The following is a 21,890-nucleotide window of genomic DNA, read 5'->3' on the forward strand; positions in this document are numbered from 1 at the left end:
CATTGGAGGTTATCTAAGGACACGTTCTGCAGGAGCTCTCCTCGTTTTACAGGGCCACCGTGGGCACAAGTGATCTAAGTGGTCCATTCTAAGGGTCTTCTTTGCCTGTGTACCAGTATACCAGTTATACCGGCCCGGATGCCGGATCAACTTAACCTGTTCCTTAACAGCTGGTATGCGGCATGTAGCTATTTATGCACTGTCACCATAGCTTAGTATAGTCTTAACTCACTCATTAGGCCACCTATTCTGTGAAAGCCTCGATCTGTCTGATTGAGCAAATTACGTGAATGGTCAGATCTAAGAATTCGTAGCATGTTCTAGCAGGTATGTCTATACACTCCAAAGTCCTGTCTGATTAGACTGCCTTCAGTATAATCCATTCATTATCTAAATTCAGCGTAATGAAGAGTGGATGAGACCAACTAAAGGTGCTTTAAATGGAAGAACCTGAGCAGACTGAAGCAGTGAACATGTCAGGGTGCAAAGGGTTGAAGGTCAGAAAGGTCGTTCATGGCAAGGAACGCCTTCATTGGTTGGTGGACTGGCGGTAGACCAAAGAGGAAGACGACCATCATCTGTTAATGTTTTGGGGCTCCTTCATGCCACACTTTCACTAATTCTTGCTGGCGTTTCATTTTGGTTGATCTGTTAAAGCACAATTTGCAGGATTGAAGTCATTGCCTGTAGCCCATCAGTGGCCTAATGCCACTACTATGTTAATGGCACTACTTGGGTCCTATGGTGGTTCCTTTATTCACTGGATTCGTTACAACACCTCCAGTACGTGGTAAACTGATCAGTGAGTATGATGAGTAGTAGTTCAGTATTCAGATATAAAGGTATAGTTGTTCTTATACACTTGTTCACTTTACTAGCTAATATGCCCTAGCTTTTGATGAAGCGCAGGGATATGCACACCATTGCAGTAGGTGGTAACAACACTGCCCTCCCCATGGCACTCTGATAAGAGCTTCAGCCAAATGCAGTGAATGTAAACTAGACTCTTTGATTGGGGTTGTAGAATGGCAGTGTAACTCCATGCAGCAGAAAGACTGCACTGATCTGTGATCCGAGTGTATTGATATGTAATAACTAATTTAATAACCCTGTTACCTAGATATAAATATAGAAATATAGTCCGCCTTTACCACAAAAGGGCAGTTATCAGTGTGATACCTGGCTGCTTTGGTTTATCTCATATTTAGAACTGCTTCTGACATGTGGTCAGTTTTGATTGGTTATGTACACAACACTCTGTGTTGAAGTTTAGAAGTTTAAAGAGAATTTTAGAGTAATATAACAGCATTTTACACAAATATGACTCTGGTTCCGGACTCCGGACTCGGATTACGCAGAGTTACACAGGTCTCGCGAGCATTGTCCATAGTGCAGTTAGCAGCTTGCTGAGCCCAGAGTGGGAATTACAAGTCAGTGGAGCTTCACAATGATTTTGCCGCTGTTATATGATAATAAATATGCTTGTTTACATTTATTTGCCCATCTTAAGCTCTAGTGAAGCTAGTGATGCCTGCACCATTGGCTAACATCGTGCTGAGTAGTGAGGTAGAGGTAGGGTTATTGTTTCCACCAGGGGATCAAACCGATGATCTACCAGTGAAAAAGCTGACTCTTAGACAGCTGCACTACTTAATATAATGTTGTGCCAGTATTGTATATTGTGATAAAATGACAACATACAATACTAGCATCTGATGTTAGCTCAGGCATGGCTACTTTTCTTTCACAGTCAACAAAGAGAATCATTTTGTTGATAAAAGCATTGTTTTGTCAGGATAGGGTCTTTCTCCACGCCACTTTTGGCAGGCCACTTAAAATGTCCCAGCGTGGTCCTTGATGTCCCATCTGTGCTGGGTGTCGTAAGTACCTGACACCTAGAGAATCCAAATGAAACATGACCCAAATTCTCGTAATGATCCAGCAGACATCAGACGTAAAAAGGAATGAATGAAGTCTGAAACCAAGCCGTTTTTTTGTGAGAGCTGCTGTTTGTAATCAGTTTGCTGTAGAAAACTATTGTTTGCCATGAGAATGTCGTATTAAATTAACTAGGCCCTGTACATAGGTCACATATTCAGGCCACACAGGTATTCACTCTCATAACGACATTACTGCCATAATTAACAGTTTCATAGGTCCTAAAATAAAACCTTGTGGGACAACAAAAATATGCTAAATGGTTACCAAATACCTAGGTTACCAAATACCTAGTTTCTGCATTCGATTTTGTAACAGAATAATATACCACACATGCAAGAATTAAGTGAATGTAATGTTCCCTCTGTGCAACGTCTGTTTTGTTATATCCTAAAGCTAAATTTGTAATTTGTAGTTTTAAGCCATTTGACCATTTAAGCCATTTGACCACAGTTTATTGTACAAAGACTGACCAATACTTTAGTTCGAAGCTGATTTGGACTACGGAGCTAAAAATTCAAGCAGAGTTAATCTAGTGGATATCTGGAATGATCCTTTTGTTCTTTGGTCTCTGTTGTGATCACCTTGAATCTTGGCTTAAAAGCTAGGCTATGCTCCTAAATAAAGCTGGCATATAAATTTGCATAGGTTTGTTTTGCAATACATAGCGATACATTTTTTCCAAACCAAGACTGGGAGCTTTAAATAGAAGTGGTCAGGAAGCTCTTCTCCTAAGAAGATAAGGCTAGCAGCAGTAACACTGCGGCAAACCAGGCTTACAGTACATGCAGACACAGCCATTATAAGAAACATGAGATTTTTATGGAAACGCAGTTCCCTTACAGAAATAAGATTCTAGACAGCAAAGTGTCATACCAGTGCTAATTGTTTCCCCCATCTGGGTTCTTCTAAGGCCTTAGATCCAACCCAAGCTGCAGGAACTGCAGGTCTTGCTTAGTTCATATATGATAAGGTCAGTGTTCATGATTCCATCATTAGAAAGAGACAGAGAAAAAAACGGTGTCCAGAGATGCAACTCCAGAACCACTACTGACCAAGAGGAACAGTCTCACATTAGCTGCTAAGACAATATTATGTAATAACATCATATAGTCAAACATGGTGGTGGTAGTGTGATGGGGGTGGGATGCTTTGCTGCTTCGGGATTTGGGCAGTGACTTTCAGTTGACCAGAAAACCCTGCAGGAGAATGTCCAGTCATCAGTCTGGGAGCTCAAGCACAATTGGGCTTTGCAGCAAGAGAACTATAGAAAGAACAAGAGCAAGTCCGACACGGGAAAGTTACTACAGCTGAATTCCCTTAATTCCCATTCCACATCTTTAATTAACACTGGACCAAGCTTATTAACGCTGATTTGTTCTTTAATAAGGATTGCTTCACATGGAAAGTGAAATTTCAAAGTTTTCACTATGCCCCACCTGTGTAAACTTTTGTATTTTGATAATGCTTAAAATACTACGCTATATGTCCGAAAGTATTGGGACACCTGCTCATTCATTCACCCCACCTCATCCCTAACGTGCACTCAGCTCATGCAAAAAGTATTGAATGGAGCACCACCATCATTCTAACACAGTTCCACTGCTCCACAGCTCAATTCTGGGGGGCTCTAGCACCCTTCTAGCCCACGCCTGGCATTAGGTATGGTGCCAATAGATATATGTTCATCTGCTCCAGAGAGTCCTATTCTATTGGCAGTACTTTTCTACAGGGACTAGACAAGCTGTGTGAGCGCATTTGCACTGTATCTGTATCAGCAATGGGTGCAATCTAAAGTAGCTGAATGCCTTCATTAGAAGGGGTGTCCACAAACATTTGGACATACGTGTACTGTGTGTTAATACGAATAGATGTGTTGGACTCTGTGGTGGATGTGGACTTGGTACTGGCCCTGAAACCCACTGGGTTACTAGATTGGCTCAAAGACTTGGTTTCCATGGCAACAACGTGCCAAGGCAGCAGCAGCTCTCCGTCATAGAACTGAGCCAGATCGAGCGCAAACATTTTGGCCTGTTTTGTGCTCCTTATTTCACAATAACAATAATGATTGGACTGTCTGGCTTGTACAGGATGTAGTATCAGTGTAATTTCCCCAAGTGACCACACATAACCCAGACTGAAACACTGTAGGCTGAATGTTCACCTCAGTGATGGAGGTATTACGGACCGTTTTACGGACCGTTGTTAAGATGTAATCATTTTAGGGATTGATCTTCCAGTTGCCAGAAAGAAGTGTTGTTGTATATTAGTTTTTATTACACAATAAAAACTAATATACTAATATATTCTATTTCCTTAATGCAATTATAAACAGATTATCGTTGCATCTTGATGCATCCTTTTTTTTCTGTACAGGATTTCTATTTCCTTACTGTGTGACTCTGCATTGGTACTTTTAATGATCCATATTAAATTTACTTTCAGTCTTCCAATATGTCATATTATTATTATTAATAAAACAAATGGAAGTGATGTGGCAAGTCAACTGGAGGGTTGGAAATACAACGTGGTAATGCATCTTACCCTCCCTAGTAGCATTGACACAGTGGGCCACTGGAGCACTGGCTGAGAGACCAGGTTTAGCGTGTAGGCAGAGCATTTCATACGTAGGAATTTACCCACTTCAGCAGCAGCAGCAGCAATGTGATCATGTTATCAGTAACTACACCAACAGTTTTCTAGTGATTTAGTGATCTGCTGTTCCTCTACTACATTCTGCTACAGCTCAGACAGATCTGCACCCGAGTGGCTCTCATTCACAGCTCATGTTTTGTGGCACGAGACACTAGCTGCCACTCATCGGTGATGAAATGCGCAGTCACCGTGACGTAAGATTCATTTGCAATGGATGTCAATGGAGTCCATCGATGTTCCCTTATTAATTAACATTACTTTTTTTTATGACATTTGTGAACCGCACATCGAGCTGCATCTAAGAATCATTTTCCCCCCACCCCCAGTTTAATAATGTTAATTATTAGTTAAATAATAGTAGCGCTAATTACTTCATTAATAATTATTAGGAAGACTACAGTCTGAGGACGCACGGATATCTGAATTGTGGGCTCTTGCTGATATCTTGTATTTCTCTTGTTTTCTTGTTCGTTTAACTTTGATTTAAATCACAAGTCTCCTCAGTGATTACATCTGAAGGACAGGTTTTTTTCGGGGTTGTTCCCCGAGGTAAAAGCAGTTCAGCTAAAATGAAGGCTTTAGAGTCAGTCCAGACCTTAGTTTAAGAAGCTGATGACAAACGCAGTGTTACCAAGTAGACTTAACATTAGCGCACTGGGTCAGAGCGTTCAGAAAGAGAGGAAAAGGAGGTGAAGAAGTAATCACGTCCTGCAAAACCTGGTGACTTCCTGGTCAGAGCAGGATTAGGCTCTGGCAGTGGGCCAAGGGTCTCGCCTACAGTGCGGCACAGTACAAGGAGATGTGAGAATGTCCTAACTGACTAATTGAGACTGTAGGTCATCCCAGGATTAGGCTGCTTCAGGAGAACTGTACCAAAGGTCACACAGATAGCAAGCCTCGCAGGGGGAGCGGACCAAGGGTTGAGGACTGATTGTAGCTTGGCCTCCGGTGGTCTGTCATTTTAAGGTGGTGCATGATGCATGTAACCACAGACTAAATACATCAGTGTTGTCAGATTCTTATAAACTACTGTTCAGATACTCTCCCGTAATGAATACAGTGATTTTTATTCAACATCTGCTGCATTTCATCCTATTAATCCAGTCTAATCACACTGTTAGTAATGAAACATGCAGCTGATCAGTGTTTATTAAGCACTGACAGTATTCTCTATATGTTTAGAAAAGCATATTGTGTATCACGATAACAAAATTGATCACGATACAATAAAATATCGTCATATTGCCCAGCTCTAGGTGGATATACTATGGAGTAATCCAGTGAACGCCTAGTGTAAAGAATCTAATGGGTGCAGGCTTGTACCCGTTGTTAACACAGATGCTCACACACACACACACACACATCTTGTCTAGTCCCAAATGCCAGGCATGAGCTAGAGGGGTATAAAGGCCCCAGCATTGAGCTGTGGAGCAGTGGTACTGTGTTCTCTGGAATGATGGTGCTCCATCCTGTACTTTAGGGATTAGGAGGGGTGGTGGTCACTAATGCTCTTGCTGCTAAATGCTAATCAAATCCTCACAGCTTTCCCAGGACAGTAAAGACAGTTGCTCCCAACAAAAGCAGGATTTTGGAAAGAACAATGAATGAGCAGATGTCTCAGTACTTTTGTCCATATAGTGTACATGGATAGATCCATATCTTTCTAATAATATGTCAGGAAAGAGGTGTTTCTGTGTTTTAGAGTCATAGAAAACATCTTTTAAAAGATTCTGGATATAATTTTAAATAATTTATGCATGATTGGAAGCTTTACATAATGTAATAGTTCCAGACCAACTGCAGGCTTTTCCTAGAAGTGTAGGCCTAAGCCAAGAACCATTTAGAAAACCATTTAAGAGTGTAGTTGGGGCCGTTGTTTAAGAGATGGCTTCCCAGTGGGAGGGGAAAGGCAGATCTAATAGCTCCTCTTGGCTCATCGATTCATCTTAAAACAAGAGGTGGAGTATTACAGTTTGAAGGTCACTTGTCTGAGTGGATTTTGACGGGGAATGATTCTTTGAGCGATGCCATAGAAGAACTACTTCTGGTTCCATAAAGAACAATGTTTGTCATACAAAAGAACAGAACCTTTTGTAGCACCTTTTATTTTGTAGAGTGTACTAGAAGGGTGGCAGTGGTATGGAATTTTAACAGTATTACAACCATCTTAGCAAATATCACACTTTTACAGTATCACAGTATACAGTATTTCATTTTTTCTTCCTCCTCTTCCTCTTAGTCATTAATATTATTATCAGGTTAATCGCAATGACCCTTAAAGGACTGAACAAAGACTTTACTATCCAATAAACATTTTTATATTTTATATTGGAAGTATATGTCTCCCCTTTAATAAACAAATGAATCAATTAAATAAAATAAATAAATAAATAAGAAAGCTGCACATGAGGTGGAGTTTATGTTAATGATTATTTTCTCAATTAATCAATTGATTGTTTTTTTTTTTTATCTGAAAATAGTAGGAAGTTGGTGGGATTCTTTATTCGGTTTCCTTTAGTATTTTTCCAGTATTGTATTGGTGAAGCACATAGCCATCAATTACTCATACTATGGTTAGGGATGCACCGATCCGATACTAGGATCGAATATCGGACCCAATATTATCAAAATTAGCCGGATTGGGTATCGGATAATTAGACTGACCCAAAGGATCGATCCATTCATGGAACCCGATTCTTGTACCGCTGGTATCAGAGTAACCCACAGACTTCAGAAACAGTGTTTAAGTACACTTATTAATTTTAGTGACCAATAAACATTTATTTGTTATAGTTTGTTTTACAAAGTAATGTCTTTCTCCCAGATGATGATGTCTATACCTAAAACCGGTATACTGCTGCAACCCTACGTACTACTGCAGTGCAAAGGTTGCATATGGCAAGATATTGGAGAAACTAGCCTTAAAGCATACAGGAATGACCTGACCTACTGTGTACAGGTTGACTATATACCCTCTAGAACTATAGTTACTTTCACACAACTACTATTCTTCATTTACATATATTATATTGAGTCCCTGATCATTCGGGTACAGATCTGATGTGAGGGTAAGAAGATATGTTAGGACTGGTGTTCTGAAGCACAGCTCTAAAGTTCATGTGTCAGTTGGGTTAATTACTGCGGTAACTGCGGTCACTGTTTCTGAGTACATGACTTTATGTTCTGAAAAGACCTGCACACCCACCTCCCAGTCCCTGTCCTGGCATGTGGAGAATGATGAATCATTTAAAGGTTGCTGCTGACGGGGAGACGTTTCAGCTCTGTAGTGAAATCTATGGAAGTCACTCCTGACCTATATTATAGGACGCAGTATCGCACTGTTTTACAAGCAGTGAGTAAATGTGTGGATAGTGACTGCATTTTGGTAACACTGGACCCAATTAAAGCCAGAGACAACTACTACATAATAGCCTATATGTGCGATCTGCCATCTGCACTGTCCGTTTTGATAGGATGATGTTCGCAGTTCCTAACCACACATGCAAATGAGGGAAATGTACAGTAGTGTCAGGTGCTGTATTCAATCTGGTTGTGGATGTGTGTGTTTTCTGAATCTCTGTGTGACTACATGCATCACCCTGTCTGATGTAATACAGGCTAATGTGACCTAAAGAAAATCCACTCAACCTTTAGAACGAAAGCCGTAGTTCAAGAATTGCACAAGAGCTGAAGGCTTGCTTTGCTCTGAATAAGGCAGGAAAGCCCCTGTCCCTCAGTGGTGTTGCCGCTGTTCTTCTGCCAGCCCCGCTCTCGTGACGAAAGTTGACATTGGCCTCCTGCTTAAATATCTGAACAGTGAGCTTCTGGCTCAAAGATTCAGTCTTGAGCAAATGTTTGGACACCTTCGGCCAAATGACACATTTTGTCTGTAGTCTGTACCAACACTCATTAAGCATGGGCTCCTTTAAGCAAACTGCCCCCTCCCCCCAAAGCCCCAAAGAAGTGTCATTTGGCCAAGGGTGCCCAAACGTGACTGTATGTAGTGTCTGCCGCTTCTGTGGCGTGTTGCGTGTTGTGGTTCGGAAACGTGGAACAGCCAAAAGTATTCGGACACCTCTTAACAATAAGCGAATCCAAGCGTTCAGTGGGATGCTTTGGGTCAACTGGTCAACATGACTAGTACCAAGAGTCGGCTAGAGGGGCTTTGGGCTGTGAGGCGCTGTGGAGCGATCAGTAGGTGACCTCATCACGCATGTTTCTCGCGCGAACTAGGAGCGGTTCTGGACGCACGCGAACTACGGACTAAAGGACTAAAAGACAAATAAGTCACAACAGTGTGAAATACAGTGTTCTCAGTTGTGCGAACGCAGCGTGTAGAGCAAAGGAGTGACTGAGAAAAATGAGTAATCTTCTAGGAAGTGAACCCACAGACGTTAAGAATAAAGAGATCCCTCACTGGTTGAAATATGAACGGGAGTAATACTAGTCCCGCCCTTCAACAGAAAGAGCCAATCACCTCGCTGGTTACGGAAAACGTCCCGCCCTTCAGCAAAACTGGTCAATCAGCTTACCGGAGGGTGCTGGCCAGACAGTGTCAAAATAAAAGTCACTAAGACAAGCGTAGCATGAACACAAAATATTTCCAGACTGAAAGCTAAAACTACTGTCTCTCACTTGTCTCCTTTTAAAATTCTTACTGATCTGAAAAATAATGGGGAAATGATGAAGGAAAAGCTGGTTTAGTTTTATTCTGTTGGTATCTTTGGTTTTCAATTTTGACAATATATTTGTGTTTATATCTGTTATGATCATAAATCATATTAGCAGGGAAGTTCATTAAAACTGTTTTAGCCTCAAGCTAACAGCCTAAAGTTACATTTATAGATGACAACAATAGAGTTTTTAACTATCAAAGTAGTCCTACTGTTGTAGCCTTACTGTAGTCCACGTTGCATTGCATTATGACTTAAAAATAACAATATATAAATGGCTCTTATTCTTAACAAATAAATCTTGTTCGTTCTCTCTCTCTCTCTCTCTCTCTCTCTCTCTCTCTCTCTCTCTCTCTCTCTCTCTCATATCTGTGTTTCAGGACACCTGACAGAAGGAGCTTGTTTCGGTTGTACTGCTCTAAGGCTGGCTGCAAACAGGTAACCTGATGTGAAAGTGCAGAGTTGGCCTCAGCCAGAACTCTTGTCATTACCCAGTACATTTTCAGACAGTACTGTACAATATAGCCGATCAGCCAAGAAATGTTTGGTATATTAAATGTATTACTAGGATCAACAAGACTAATGTACAGTTAAAAATGGATATTTGATTTTTATTTTAACAACATTGAGAGATACAGTTATTATAACTAACCATATACAGCTGAATCAGGGCAGGACTTAAACCTTATCTGTCAAACACATTGTTCCAGAAGTCCTCGGCTTTGCATAGGTGTTCTCTCAAACGTTGATGTTTTTTTTTTATTTTTTCGTCCTTGCACACCTCCCCTCAAAATTCAAACTCACTTGTAGAGGTGAAAGGATCATCTGTGTATCTGTGTCTGATCAGCCCATCTATCCTTGCTCAGAGAGCTCTTTGGATCTCACCATGGTAATGAGACTTAACACTTAACCAATCAAGAGCAAATCAAACTAAATGCCTGAGGTTTAAATAAGACAGGCTCCTCCAAAATCCCCTCTCTTTTTGTTTTTTTAAATAATTTGTGTTTTTTTGTTTTTTATACTGCCAATTAACCCACCCTTTTGTAGCACCCCCTAGCTCTGTTCCCAATACTAGGAGGGTAAGGGTAACACACCACCTTTTTCTAATTGCCGCCAATGCGGCATCGCCAGGCAGCCAACACGCTCGGACAGATGCCATTACACCAACTAATGGTTGCCTGTGCTGGCCAACACTGCTTTGTCATTAATGAGGGGGAGAGAGAGACCCCATCTACCCACCTGGAGACAGCACGGCCAAAGCGGCATGGCTTGGGATTTGAACTCTGACCTCCAGGCCATAGTGGTAGCACATTAGACCGCTAAGCCATGCAACCTCCAAAATCATCTCTGTAATTATTTTATCTATATCTCTCAATATTGTTCAAATGAAGGTTAAACATCCTTATGTTTAATGAGATGCAACAACTTTATCTACAGACATGCAACTACTGTGCAGTCTTCCACTGTGAGCGTTCTCTGCTTTCCGTTTCTTTCCAGTCCTGATGTTCTCAGAAGCAGTTCAGTGGCCCAGACGTCCCCTCTCAGGCCACTGCTATACCCTGACCACGCGTCTGTCCGTCGTCGTCCCTCAGCTTCGTCTTCGTCTCGTCTTTACTGTGCCGTCCTGATCCCTGACTCCACCCTAACCGGCCACACTTATTCCACCTCTCATCCTACAATCTCCCAGCTGTGCACCGCGCCAGTGCGGTGGGTGCACACCTCAGGCCGCCTCCACGACGACTCGAAGGTGGAGCGCTCCTTGCGCTCCCTGAAAGACCGGAATAAGAAGCTGGAAGAGGGGGGACCCGTTTACAGTCCGACAGTGGATGCGGAGCCCGTGCGGAGAACGCTAGGGCAGCGTGTGATTGACGAGGTGAAGCACTACTACCACGGCTTCCGGCTACTGTGGATCGACACAACCATCGCCGGACGCATGCTGTGGAGAGTGCTGAACGGAAACGCTCTGTCACGCCGAGAAAGAAGACAGGTATAAACACACACACACAAACAGTCTTGGATACTATATGTGGTCTCGTCCACTTTAAATGCATGAACAGTTTAACAAGTGATGAAAGTACAAGATCTTCTAGGTCTAGGACTTGGCCTGGTCATTCTGCCCTGTCACGGTCACGTGTATTTAACTCCATGTAATGTAATTAAGTCCTGTGGAGCAGATGGATGCCAAAGAGTATTTGGGGTGACCGGGATAGGCCTGGTGTAATGGTTTAATCCAAACCCTGTAAATCCTGACTGGATCACTTCTCGTGATTAATGACTTAAATTAGCGTCACGCAGAGTCTCCATGTAAGGATCATTTAGATGGTACTGGATGCGGGCTCTCCTGGAGAGAGGCGATTTGATAGGGCCTGAGCTCAGGAGACTGACAGAGCCATCAGGCACGTCTAGCAGCCTAGAATGGGTTTTTGACCTCATTGAGGTAAAGTCAGCGTGGAAGGTCATTCTGCGGGTCAAGGTTGGGTTTAAATAGAAATAACTCCATACGTGGCTCAGTGTGGGATCTTCCTGCCCTTCTGTCCTCTCACTCCCTCTCTCTGTACCGCTCTCTGCCTCTCCCTCTTCCTGGCTAATGATTGATTGGCCACCAGAGCAGCTCTATGGTGACACGCTGTACTGAGCTGAAGCATATGTGTCTGCTGGCCAGTAGCCCAGTGTCTATTGTGGTAATGTGATCTCCCTCTGAGAGCTGCAGAACATCTAACAGAGGTTGAAGAGAGTTTAAGGCCACGCCGAAAGAGAAACTAGCTCTGCCATTCAGCGACAAGAGCATTAGTAAGGTCTGGATGTTTGATCACCACCACCCTACCCCTTTCCCACATACCCCTCTAGCTCATGCCTGGCATTAAGCATGGTGCCAGTAGGTTCATGTTTATCATGAGTCCTATTCTATTGGCAGTACCTCTCTACAGAGACCTGACAAGCTGTGTGTGCGCACTTGCAGATCTGTGTCAGCAGTGGGTGCAACTCACAGTAGCCCATGCGTTTATTAGAAGGGGTGTCCACAAACATTTGGACACATAATGTATCTTGTTTGTATGAACACTGTGGAATTGTGCACGTCTGGGAATCGTATGGATGCTTGCAGGAATGCCTCTCAGTATGTGATCCGGCATTCACTGACCTCTTAAACACTCTTAAAAATAAAGGTGCTACAGAAGCAATGCCATAGAAGAACCACTTTTGGATCCATAATAGACGCATGTTTGATTCCATAAGATGTTTGGAAAATAGATGTGTGGTTCTAAGAAATTTGGTTCTACTATGGATCCAAAAGTGGTTCTACTAAGGCATTCCTCAAAGAACCTGTTGTAGCATCTTTTATTTTTAAGATTGTAAAAAGAACCCCCCCCCCCCCCCCCAAAAAAAAAAAAAAAAAATGCAATTCCTTACATAGAACAAAAGGTTTAAGCAACCTGGGTTCACCCTGTTTCTCTCCTGCACTGTAACACTAGCTTATTGTTAGCATAGCGCTAATGTCTGACTGTCTCAGTCTCTCCGACAGGCACATGACCCACTGCGGTGGTGTTGCATTCCAGAAGGATCTTTGCTCAGCTCATATTTAAATATACATGCAGCCCCGCCTCTTTGCCCCGATCACTGCCTACCGACTGGAAAGTGAAACATGGCCAGATTCAAAGGCACACCAGTGGTCAGTTACTAAATAGCTGGTGTCTGTCGTCACGTGGCAGTTGTTCTCGGTGTCCTTCCAGCAACATGCCTCTGTTGCAAACACCTTTGATGAAAGTCCTGCTATTAGCTGACTGATAAACTAGTCTCTGTACTTTATGACCACGGTTGTCTGATTTGCACGGAGTGGCTGACTCAGCAACTTGTGAGTGAGTCCATATCAGTGATCGTATGGCTTATAGATTAGAGTACGCTACATGGACAAAAGTATTGGGACACCTGCTCATTCATTGATTTCTACTAAAAATCAAAGGTTATAAAAAAGGTATTGATCCTGCCTTTGTTGGAGTGACTGTCTCGACTGTTCAGGCGAGGCTTTCTACTAGATTTTGGAGCATTGCTGTGAGGATTTGATTGCATTCAGCGGCAAGGGCATTAGAGAGGTCAGGATATTGGATAATCACCACCCCGCGTCGTCCTCAATGCTCTTTTGTGTCTATTGTGGTAATGTGATCTCCCTCTGAGAGCTGCAGAACTTCTAACAGAGGTAGAAGAGAGTTTAAGGCCATGCCGAAAGAGAAACTAGGTCTGCCATTTAGCGTTAGCATGTAGCATTAGCCTTTTCTTAGTATGTAGTGGACTAGAGACCGTTTACATTACAATTACATTACGTTTACAAGACTGCAGTTAATGCAGTATTGTGTGTGAACGGCTATGCTAACAACGTCACACAGTTAGTTCTTTCTTGTTCATGTGGACCTGTCTTATTTAAAGCACGTTAAACGTCCCCACGTTAATCTCAGTTAGCATCTACGTTAACTCCCCACTGCTGCTCTTTCCTCCTGCCTCCTTAATTCTCATTCACATTCAGGCCTGAGGCCTGAGGTGTCACTTCTTATCAATCTCCCTATTTCTCTCTCTCTCTCTCTCCTATTTCTCTCTCTTTCCTCCTCTGTCTCTCTAAAGCAGTCAGACCCCATGCCTCTTTTTCTCCCGCTTTCCTTATACCCCCCCCTTCACCTCTCCCTGACTGAGGCGATATACATGTCAATGGGAAACGCACAAAGCTTCTTTTCAGCCTGCTTGCCTTTGTTCCTATAGGACCCCTGACATGCAGGTGGAGAGAAGGGAGAGGAACCTTCTGTTATGGCCAAACTTCCATCCCATGTTTGGTTCACTTGGATCCAAGTTAGATAATCGCCTCATAAAACTCCCTGTGGGAAGCTGGTCAGGTGTGATGTAGTGTTGTTGATTGTTTTATTGGTAGGCTGATAGCAGAGATGAGTGATGACAGAACATCCAAATAGGGCTAGAGACAGGAATGACCAGCAGTGATGGAGAAGGAAGGGGGATGGGATGTGTGAAGAAGAGACATGTAGGAGGATCAGTTTTGGTACACAGTCTTGTGAGGCTCGCTGTTTCCTCCTACTGGATACAGGGCATGCTCTTAGTGCATATGCTAAGTTTAAATGAGTAGGATGTGTGAGTCAAAACAGCAGTAACTGTTTTCTTGCACAGTTGTCAAATGTCAAATTATTTGCTTACTAAATTTGTGATATCTCTGCATGACCCTAGCATCTCACTGACGAGACCTTAGATTTCTTTTGTGTAATACCATGTGTTAGTTGCATCAGTGTAGGCCTTACTATATTGTATTATATAAAATATATAATATTATAAGTTCACTATTTCCAGTTCAGCATTGTGCTTATTGTTGTTACTCTATCAAAAAACTCTCAAAGGTCTCAAAGGTAATTCTCATGTAATTCTTTTTAACAATAAAAAAAGATCTACCTTAAAGGGGAATTCCACCATGACTCAAATTTTCCAAACAGTTAAAAAGTGAAGCTCTCCACAGTCACCCAGAGTTGGATGCTAAATGAGTCATTCTAGAGAATCTGTTTACAGTGGTGGTGACGTGAAATCAGACGCACTAAAGCGTTTTTAGTTTTATTCATGGTGGAGAGATACACTAGATGGAAAAAGTATTGGGACACCTGCTCATTCATTGTTTCTTCTAAAATCAAGGATATTAACAAAATACTTTCCTGCTTTTTCTGTCCCGGAAAGGCTTTCTACTAGATTTTGGAGCAGTGGAACTGTGCTCATTGTTGGGGAGGCTTTATACCCCTCCAGCCCACACATGGCATTAGTCATGGTGCCAAGAGGTTCATGCTTATCTGCTCTAGAGCGTCCTGTATTACTGGTAGTATTTCTCTACAGGGACGAGACAATCTGTGTTTGTGTGCATTTGCACAACTGTGTCAGCATTGGGTGCAACTTAAAGTAGCTAAAAGCTTTCATTAGAAGGGGTGTCCACAAACATAAATAGTATAGGTGCAGGTATTTGTCACTATGTACTATGTACAGCAAATTGTGTCCTCCGCATTTGGACCCCTCTGTGGTAGTGAACACACACACACACACACACACACACACTAGTGTACAAGGGGCAGTGAACACACACACACCCAGAGCGGTGGGCAGCATACTCCAGCGGGCGGGGAGTAGAGAAAGTGAAGGGCCTTGCTCAAGGGCCCAACAGTGGCAGCTTGCTGAGCGCATGAATTGAACCCACAACCCTGTTATCAATAGCCCTTAGCTCTAACCGCTGAGCCACCACTGCCCCACCATATAGTGTACACTATTTATGATGGTAAGCACTCTTTTACCATCATGAGCATGGCATAGAACACTCAGACAAGACGTGTAGCTTTAGTGGTTGTTTTGAAACCTTAATAAAAGCCTATATTTGTGTTCTAGACCTCGTGACTCAAAATCTGAGCCAGGTCCACAGATCCTGAAGTCTGAATTTAACCGAACGACAATGTCAGGACGTTTTCCTTGTATATGTATTGTATATGCTGCTTATAATAATTCACATTCTTTTTTTTCCCTTTTTTGTCTATAGTTTCTGAGGACATGTGCGGATGTATTTCGGCTCCTGCCATTTCTGGTCTTCATCATCGTTCCCTTTATGGAGTTCTTGCTTCCTGTTGCTCTGAAGCTTTTCCCCAACATGCTGCCGTCCACCTTTGAGACTCAGTCTAAGAAGGTACAGTGATCCACCAGCTTCCTGTGTGGCCAGTGTATGGATGTGTGTTCACAAAATTGTGTGTTTCCTCCTCTATAGTCAAAATAAGTGTTCATATGACATGGAAATCTAGTAGTTGATGAATTAATTCTGCAGTAGAAGGTAAAACAGTGTTTCAGAGCTTCAGACTTGTGTTGTTGGTATGTTGTAGGAAGAAAGGCTGAAGAAGGAGCTGAGAGTGAAGCTGGAGATGGCCAAGTTCTTGCAGGACACCGTGGAGGAGATTGCACTGAGGAACAAAGCAGACAAAGGAAACGTCACTGAGGAGTTTTCTACCTTCTTCCAGAAGGTGACCTAACAGTGCTCACACTCATTTGCTCCTTTTTTCTTTGAACAAGAGACAGTGCACCTACGATAATCCAGGGTAGAACATTCTGCACAGTTTGTTGAACCCAAAATGTCTGGGTCATCAAAGCTCTCTTTTTCCCCGCCCAGATTAATCTTAAAAAGCTCTGCGTTGCCCCCGTGTGGTCATACATATACACTAGATTATGCCTTACTCTTCAACAACTCGTCCTTTAATTTGTGTCACTCTTAAAAAATACGGCTCATTCTTTCGTCTTTTGGTCTGTATTTCCTTCAGATCCGGGACTCTGGGGAAAGACCCAGTAATGAGCAGATCATCCGCTTCTCCAAGCTGTTTGAAGATGAGCTGACTCTGGACAACCTGACGCGCCCGCAGCTGGTGGCTCTATGCAGGCTGCTGGAGCTGCAGTCCATTGGCACCAACAACTTCCTGCGCTTCCAGCTCATCATGAAGCTCCGCGCCATCCGCGCCGATGACAAGGTACGTGGGCTTGCCGGTAGCTTATCTTTTATCCTGAACCAAATCTAGACCCAGCAGCAAGACTTGAGGGCAAATAATAAATAGGAGGGGCTTTATTTTGGTTATTATATCTTTAATTGCCAAACATCACCATTACAACAACACTTATGAATTATGGAGACAGAATAGTGGTATGTCCAGTCATTGACTATGAGAAGTGATATTCTGGCATGTGAAATTGCATTCATTCTAGTTAATATCTGCCTCTTTTTGACCTAGTAAAAATGTCTCAATAAACATTACACCTATACTTAGCATTTATTTTATTATATAATTAATATATTTGCTAGATTTAAGATATTCTCACTTGTCAAGACTGTGGACATGCAAAAAAATGACTGCAAACCTTTTCACACACATTCACACACACATTTTGTAATAACATATGATTTGTCCAACAAAAGCCATTTCATGCCAATAAATCACTCTGCTGCTCTTCTGGACCTGGCTAGTGCGCCCACAAGAGGTCGATAATTCAATTCTGCTGCATTTGTAACTCTTCCTCAACAAACAATGACATAGCGAGGACTTTTCACACTGTTGCGTAGTGCTGGGCAGTGGCCTTCCAAATTTTGACGCCCCCACTGGTCACCACAGCAATCTACTATGCAGAAAAGCCTCCAACTGCTGCTATGTACTGTACTGAGACAGGAGACCAGCAGATATGGATGGTGGATATTGTCACTGTGCCATTGTACAACGATTTAAACCCTACAGTCATTCTTTACATATTGTTAAAATGTCATTACGAAAGGACCAATAGAAATGCTTGAAAATGACTTGGAATGAAAAATGTGTTTACATTGACTTCAATTGAAAGTTAAGTTTTTTTGGTCCTCCTGTAAAGTTGGCATATTGGAGATACAAGGGTTTTGCATGATCGTGATAATATGCTTTCTCTTTTTTGATATATTAACATAAAACGAGCCAAACTGGAACTAGTAGCTGCACTTGATTAACTGAAGGACTGTTGGGTGGGTTAGCTTGCCCGCAGTGGTGCCAGGTCTGACTGAATCACTGTCTAAATAAGACATCAGCCCTGTGTGTTGTGAGTCTGAGCTGTGATTTTCTGTCCACAGCTGATAGCGGAAGAGGGAGTGGACAGCCTGAATGTGAATGAGTTACAGGCCGCATGCAGGGTGCGAGGGATGAGAGCTCTGGGTGTCACCGAAGACAGGCTAAAAGAACAGCTGAAACAGGTAACGCACGCAAACACACAGTAAGGGTTCAGTAAGTCAGTGTTGTGATTATGGTGATTTTGGCAGGCGGTCGTACAGTGTGTGTAGCCAAGAGTGGTTTTAATTTTGTGTGCGTGTGTGTGTGTGTATATATCTGTGTGATTGACAGTGGTTGGAGCTGCATCTGAACCAGCACATCCCCACCTCTCTGCTGCTGCTGTCCAGGGCGATGTTCCTCCCTGACACTCTGTCACCTGCAGACCAACTCAAAACCACACTGCAGACCCTGCCTGAGATAGTGGTATGTGTACTACAACACCCCCACTGATGTTTTATGAGAATACTGGGGCTGGATTCACAAAAGCTTTCCTAAGCAAAACTGAAAGAAGAATTTTAAGATACCATTTTTTTATTTAATCTGTTTATAATGTAGATTAAATGGTGGGAGACATGTTTCATTTAGGTTAACCATTATTTCCATTATTCAATTAAAAAGAGCCAGACTGGCAACTTTCTATACTGGGAGCAGATTTCAACAACAGATTTAATGGCTCTCTGCAGCCATGAGTGAGGTCCATATTGCCATCTAGCAGCTGAATGAGGAACTGCAGCTTCTTGGGCCACACACAACACTGCAGCAAACTCGCTAAATAGGAATAATTTTTAATGATTATCGCATGATCGGCTGATTGCATATTTAGGCTTAAAATCCACTGATAATGGTACATAGCAGATCAGTCTGTTCATCTCTAAACTGTAGCTGTAAAAATATTCAGTAAAGAAGAACTAGAAGAGACGGTGGAGGAAGCAGCCAACATCCTTGGAAAATATGTTGACTGTGACGGGATGCCGGAAAGCCATGATTTTCCTTACGCAAATGCGAATCTTACTGTAAGAACAATCTCCACATAATCGTGTTAAATTAGACATTAATTCCACTAGCTATTAAAACCAAGCATTTTTTAAGCTTACCTTCCGAGCTCTTAAAGTCTAAGACCAGCGTAAGGTGATTATAAGATTGAGAAAATATTTCAGAACATATTGTTTTAGAATCTTAATTGTTCATAGAGTAGTTCTTATAGGGAACATATAAAAAATATTCTGTAATAAAAAATCCTCATGATATTTGCCGTGCTCACAGTACATAACATTGAGCAGATTTGGATTATTTTTAAACTCCTGATTTAACCCATTTAATTCTGCTTAAAGCAACAATATGTAGCCTTCTAGCCTAAAATATCATTGTGATTCTCCAGTGACCTGTAATAGGGAGAATAGAGTTTTTATGATTTCCAGTATATAACTTTCGTAAAATGGACTGGACACCACTCGTAAGAGCATGTGAATAAGCGTGTTCTTTAGTGGTGGCTCAAAGTGTGAATTCCACTTCCCAACTAGGGGAAAATGCATAAGCAAGAAATTCCAATTCTCACATAATGCTGCTTTAAGGGGAGCCTTTTGGAGCATCTGAATGGGAGAATAAGGTAGATGTGATTAGAGCTACAATACCAATTCTCTAGGGGAGTCGTGATGAGCAAAATATGCCAGGAGGAGTAGGTGATCTGACATAAGTGTAATATCACAATACTTTTCACAGCATATGATATCTCATGTTCTTTTTTTTTTATATATATATTTTCTTACATCTGGTAGGTATGAATGGACATGGGAACTTGGGGTCATAATTAACCTGGTAGTTGGGCAGTGTTGTAAAAGTACAGATAATATCTATGATGCTTCCAGAAAAGCTTTTTGTGACATATTATGGCATAATATTATTATTATTACGCATTATTTTTCACGGTTTCCATATTGTCATATTGGCATATATCATACATTACACTGTACTGACAGTGTAGTACTGTTAATATACAGATTGTTCAGTGTTTTAACTTGATAATATTAATAAATTATTAACAGAGTTAATATTGCTTCCAAACCCTCGGTCTGTTGTCTATTCTAAATCAGTATAATGAGTTCCCAGAACCATGCTGGAATTCAGTGAGCTCTTTAGAACAAGCCGTTCATTCACAAATATGTGTGTAAAGACAGACTACATGGCATGATTAGGAAGTGTGTCCCAATACTTTTTGCCAAATTGCATAAGCACAAAGATGTTACTGCTCTGTTGCTAATATTAATATAAGGCCTGTTCGTGTGTGTGTGTTCCAAGGCTAAAGAGGCTCAGATGAAGGTGGCGGAGATGGACTTCTCTAAGGTGGATAATAAGACTAAGCTGGAGACCATGCTGCAAGAGGAGGCGGCTATACTTCAGGAGAACAGAGAGAAGGAGATGGAGAGGCTGGCCGACGCTGCGGAGAAAGCCAAAGAACAGCAGGTCCGAGGACATGTCACTCGCGCTTACTTTATGATCCTTTTTCACAGATGGATAAGCACACCCATCTATGAATAGCTAGTGTAGTAGCTATAGTTACCTTTCAGTCTTACTGCTTCATTGTAATGCTGCACTGTATAACTAGTTATGCTTGGCTGAACCCACAATTATACAGATTGCATAAAAATGAATGTATTACGTCATGAGCCTGTTTCCTGGACATGGATTAGACCAAGTCTTAGACTAAGTTGAAATGTAAATGGTGATTCACTTGGCTTTAACTTAATCTAGATCTGGGAAACTGGCCCTGAAAATTGTACTTTGTACTAATGTATGTTTATATGATTGCTCAAATGGGTAAAGAGAGACTCATTGTCATATCTGTGTGTGTGTGTGTGTGTGTGTGTGTGTGTGTGTGTGTGTGTGTGTGTGTGTGTGTTTGTAGAAAGCTGAGTTGGAGGCAGATGCTGCTCTTTCCAGTGTAGATGTGGCCATCCACTCTGAAACACTACGAGACACAGCACCTGTGCTGGAAGGCATTAAGGTAACAATAACTCACACAAGCCTCAGATTTACGGATTGTTTAAGCCTTGTGAGCTTCTGTGAGGATGACTCAGCACAACTATATTCTTCTCACATTAAACAAAAAGGTTTTAAATGAAAGTATGTGTATGCGTGGGAAAGGTACACTAATAAAATGTCATGAAGATTTAGTTATTAGTTAGTTAGTTAGTATATATATATATATATGGATAGATAGATATATATAAACAAATAATTTCTCCTGAACTGGTCTGGGTAATGTCAAGCAATTCTGGGTTTGAACTCATGACTTAATATTTAGCTTTGAAGATAAAATGAGTGTACCTTTTAAAGTTCTTTAAATCAGGAATTCACTTACATATATTTGGGGGTGTAATGATAGAAGTGTCACGATTTAATACAGTAAATAATTTGATAGAATTTTTTTCTGATAGAAGTCAAAATTTAAGATACCTGAGAGAGCCTCCTGAGTGGCCCATTTGTCTAAGCGTTGGCCTTATCATCTAGAGATCTCCAGCTCTCCGGATATCCTGATAATGCCACAGTCCTCCATGGCTCAGAGACCTAGAGATTTTTCGAAACTCATTGACATTGTCACACACACACATATATATATATATATATATATATATATATATATATATAGCTCCTTTAAGGTGGTAGTAACTTTAGGCTCCTGCTGATCCTCCACAAGAATGATCTGGCTATAAATACCTGGGTGTGTGTGATGGGATTCATTCATAGATTGAGAAGAGGTGGTACAGTGCAGTGAAGGCTTCGTTCAATGTGTGGAAAATGGGCCGCAAAGCATATGTAAATGAATGGCACAATGAGTTGGGTGTGTCAAAGGCCACAGTGTGAAGAAAGTAGCTGAATTTGCAGGGACATCGAAGCATACGGTCATACAGGTCTACCAGCAGTGTCAAAAATCCCAGTCTAAAGAAAATTCTCCTTATTCTCGTCGCACCTTTTGTATGCCACTTTGCTCCACATGTTCCTGGTG

General features: G+C 41.8%; 1 protein-coding gene across 5 annotated transcripts in view; it reads left to right on the forward strand.

The window, feature by feature from the left end:
- letm1 (leucine zipper-EF-hand containing transmembrane protein 1) overlaps positions 1-21,890 on the forward strand; it is a 37,875-nt gene that overhangs the window by 1,242 nt on the left and 14,743 nt on the right. For all 5 annotated transcript variants that reach the window (XM_072677812.1, XM_072677813.1, XM_072677814.1 and 2 more), the window contains exons 2-10: positions 9,647-9,704; positions 10,764-11,253; positions 15,823-15,966; positions 16,157-16,294; positions 16,589-16,792; positions 17,911-18,030; positions 18,179-18,310; positions 20,183-20,347; positions 20,790-20,888. In XM_072677812.1, coding sequence (XP_072533913.1) covers positions 9,647-9,704; positions 10,764-11,253; positions 15,823-15,966; positions 16,157-16,294; positions 16,589-16,792; positions 17,911-18,030; positions 18,179-18,310; positions 20,183-20,347; positions 20,790-20,888 — 1,550 coding nt within the window. The remainder of the gene's footprint in view (positions 1-9,646; positions 9,705-10,763; positions 11,254-15,822; positions 15,967-16,156; positions 16,295-16,588; positions 16,793-17,910; positions 18,031-18,178; positions 18,311-20,182; positions 20,348-20,789; positions 20,889-21,890) is intronic.

This window comes from Salminus brasiliensis, chromosome 4 (genome assembly GCF_030463535.1).
Source record: "Salminus brasiliensis chromosome 4, fSalBra1.hap2, whole genome shotgun sequence".
Lineage (NCBI taxonomy): Eukaryota > Metazoa > Chordata > Actinopteri > Characiformes > Bryconidae > Salminus > Salminus brasiliensis.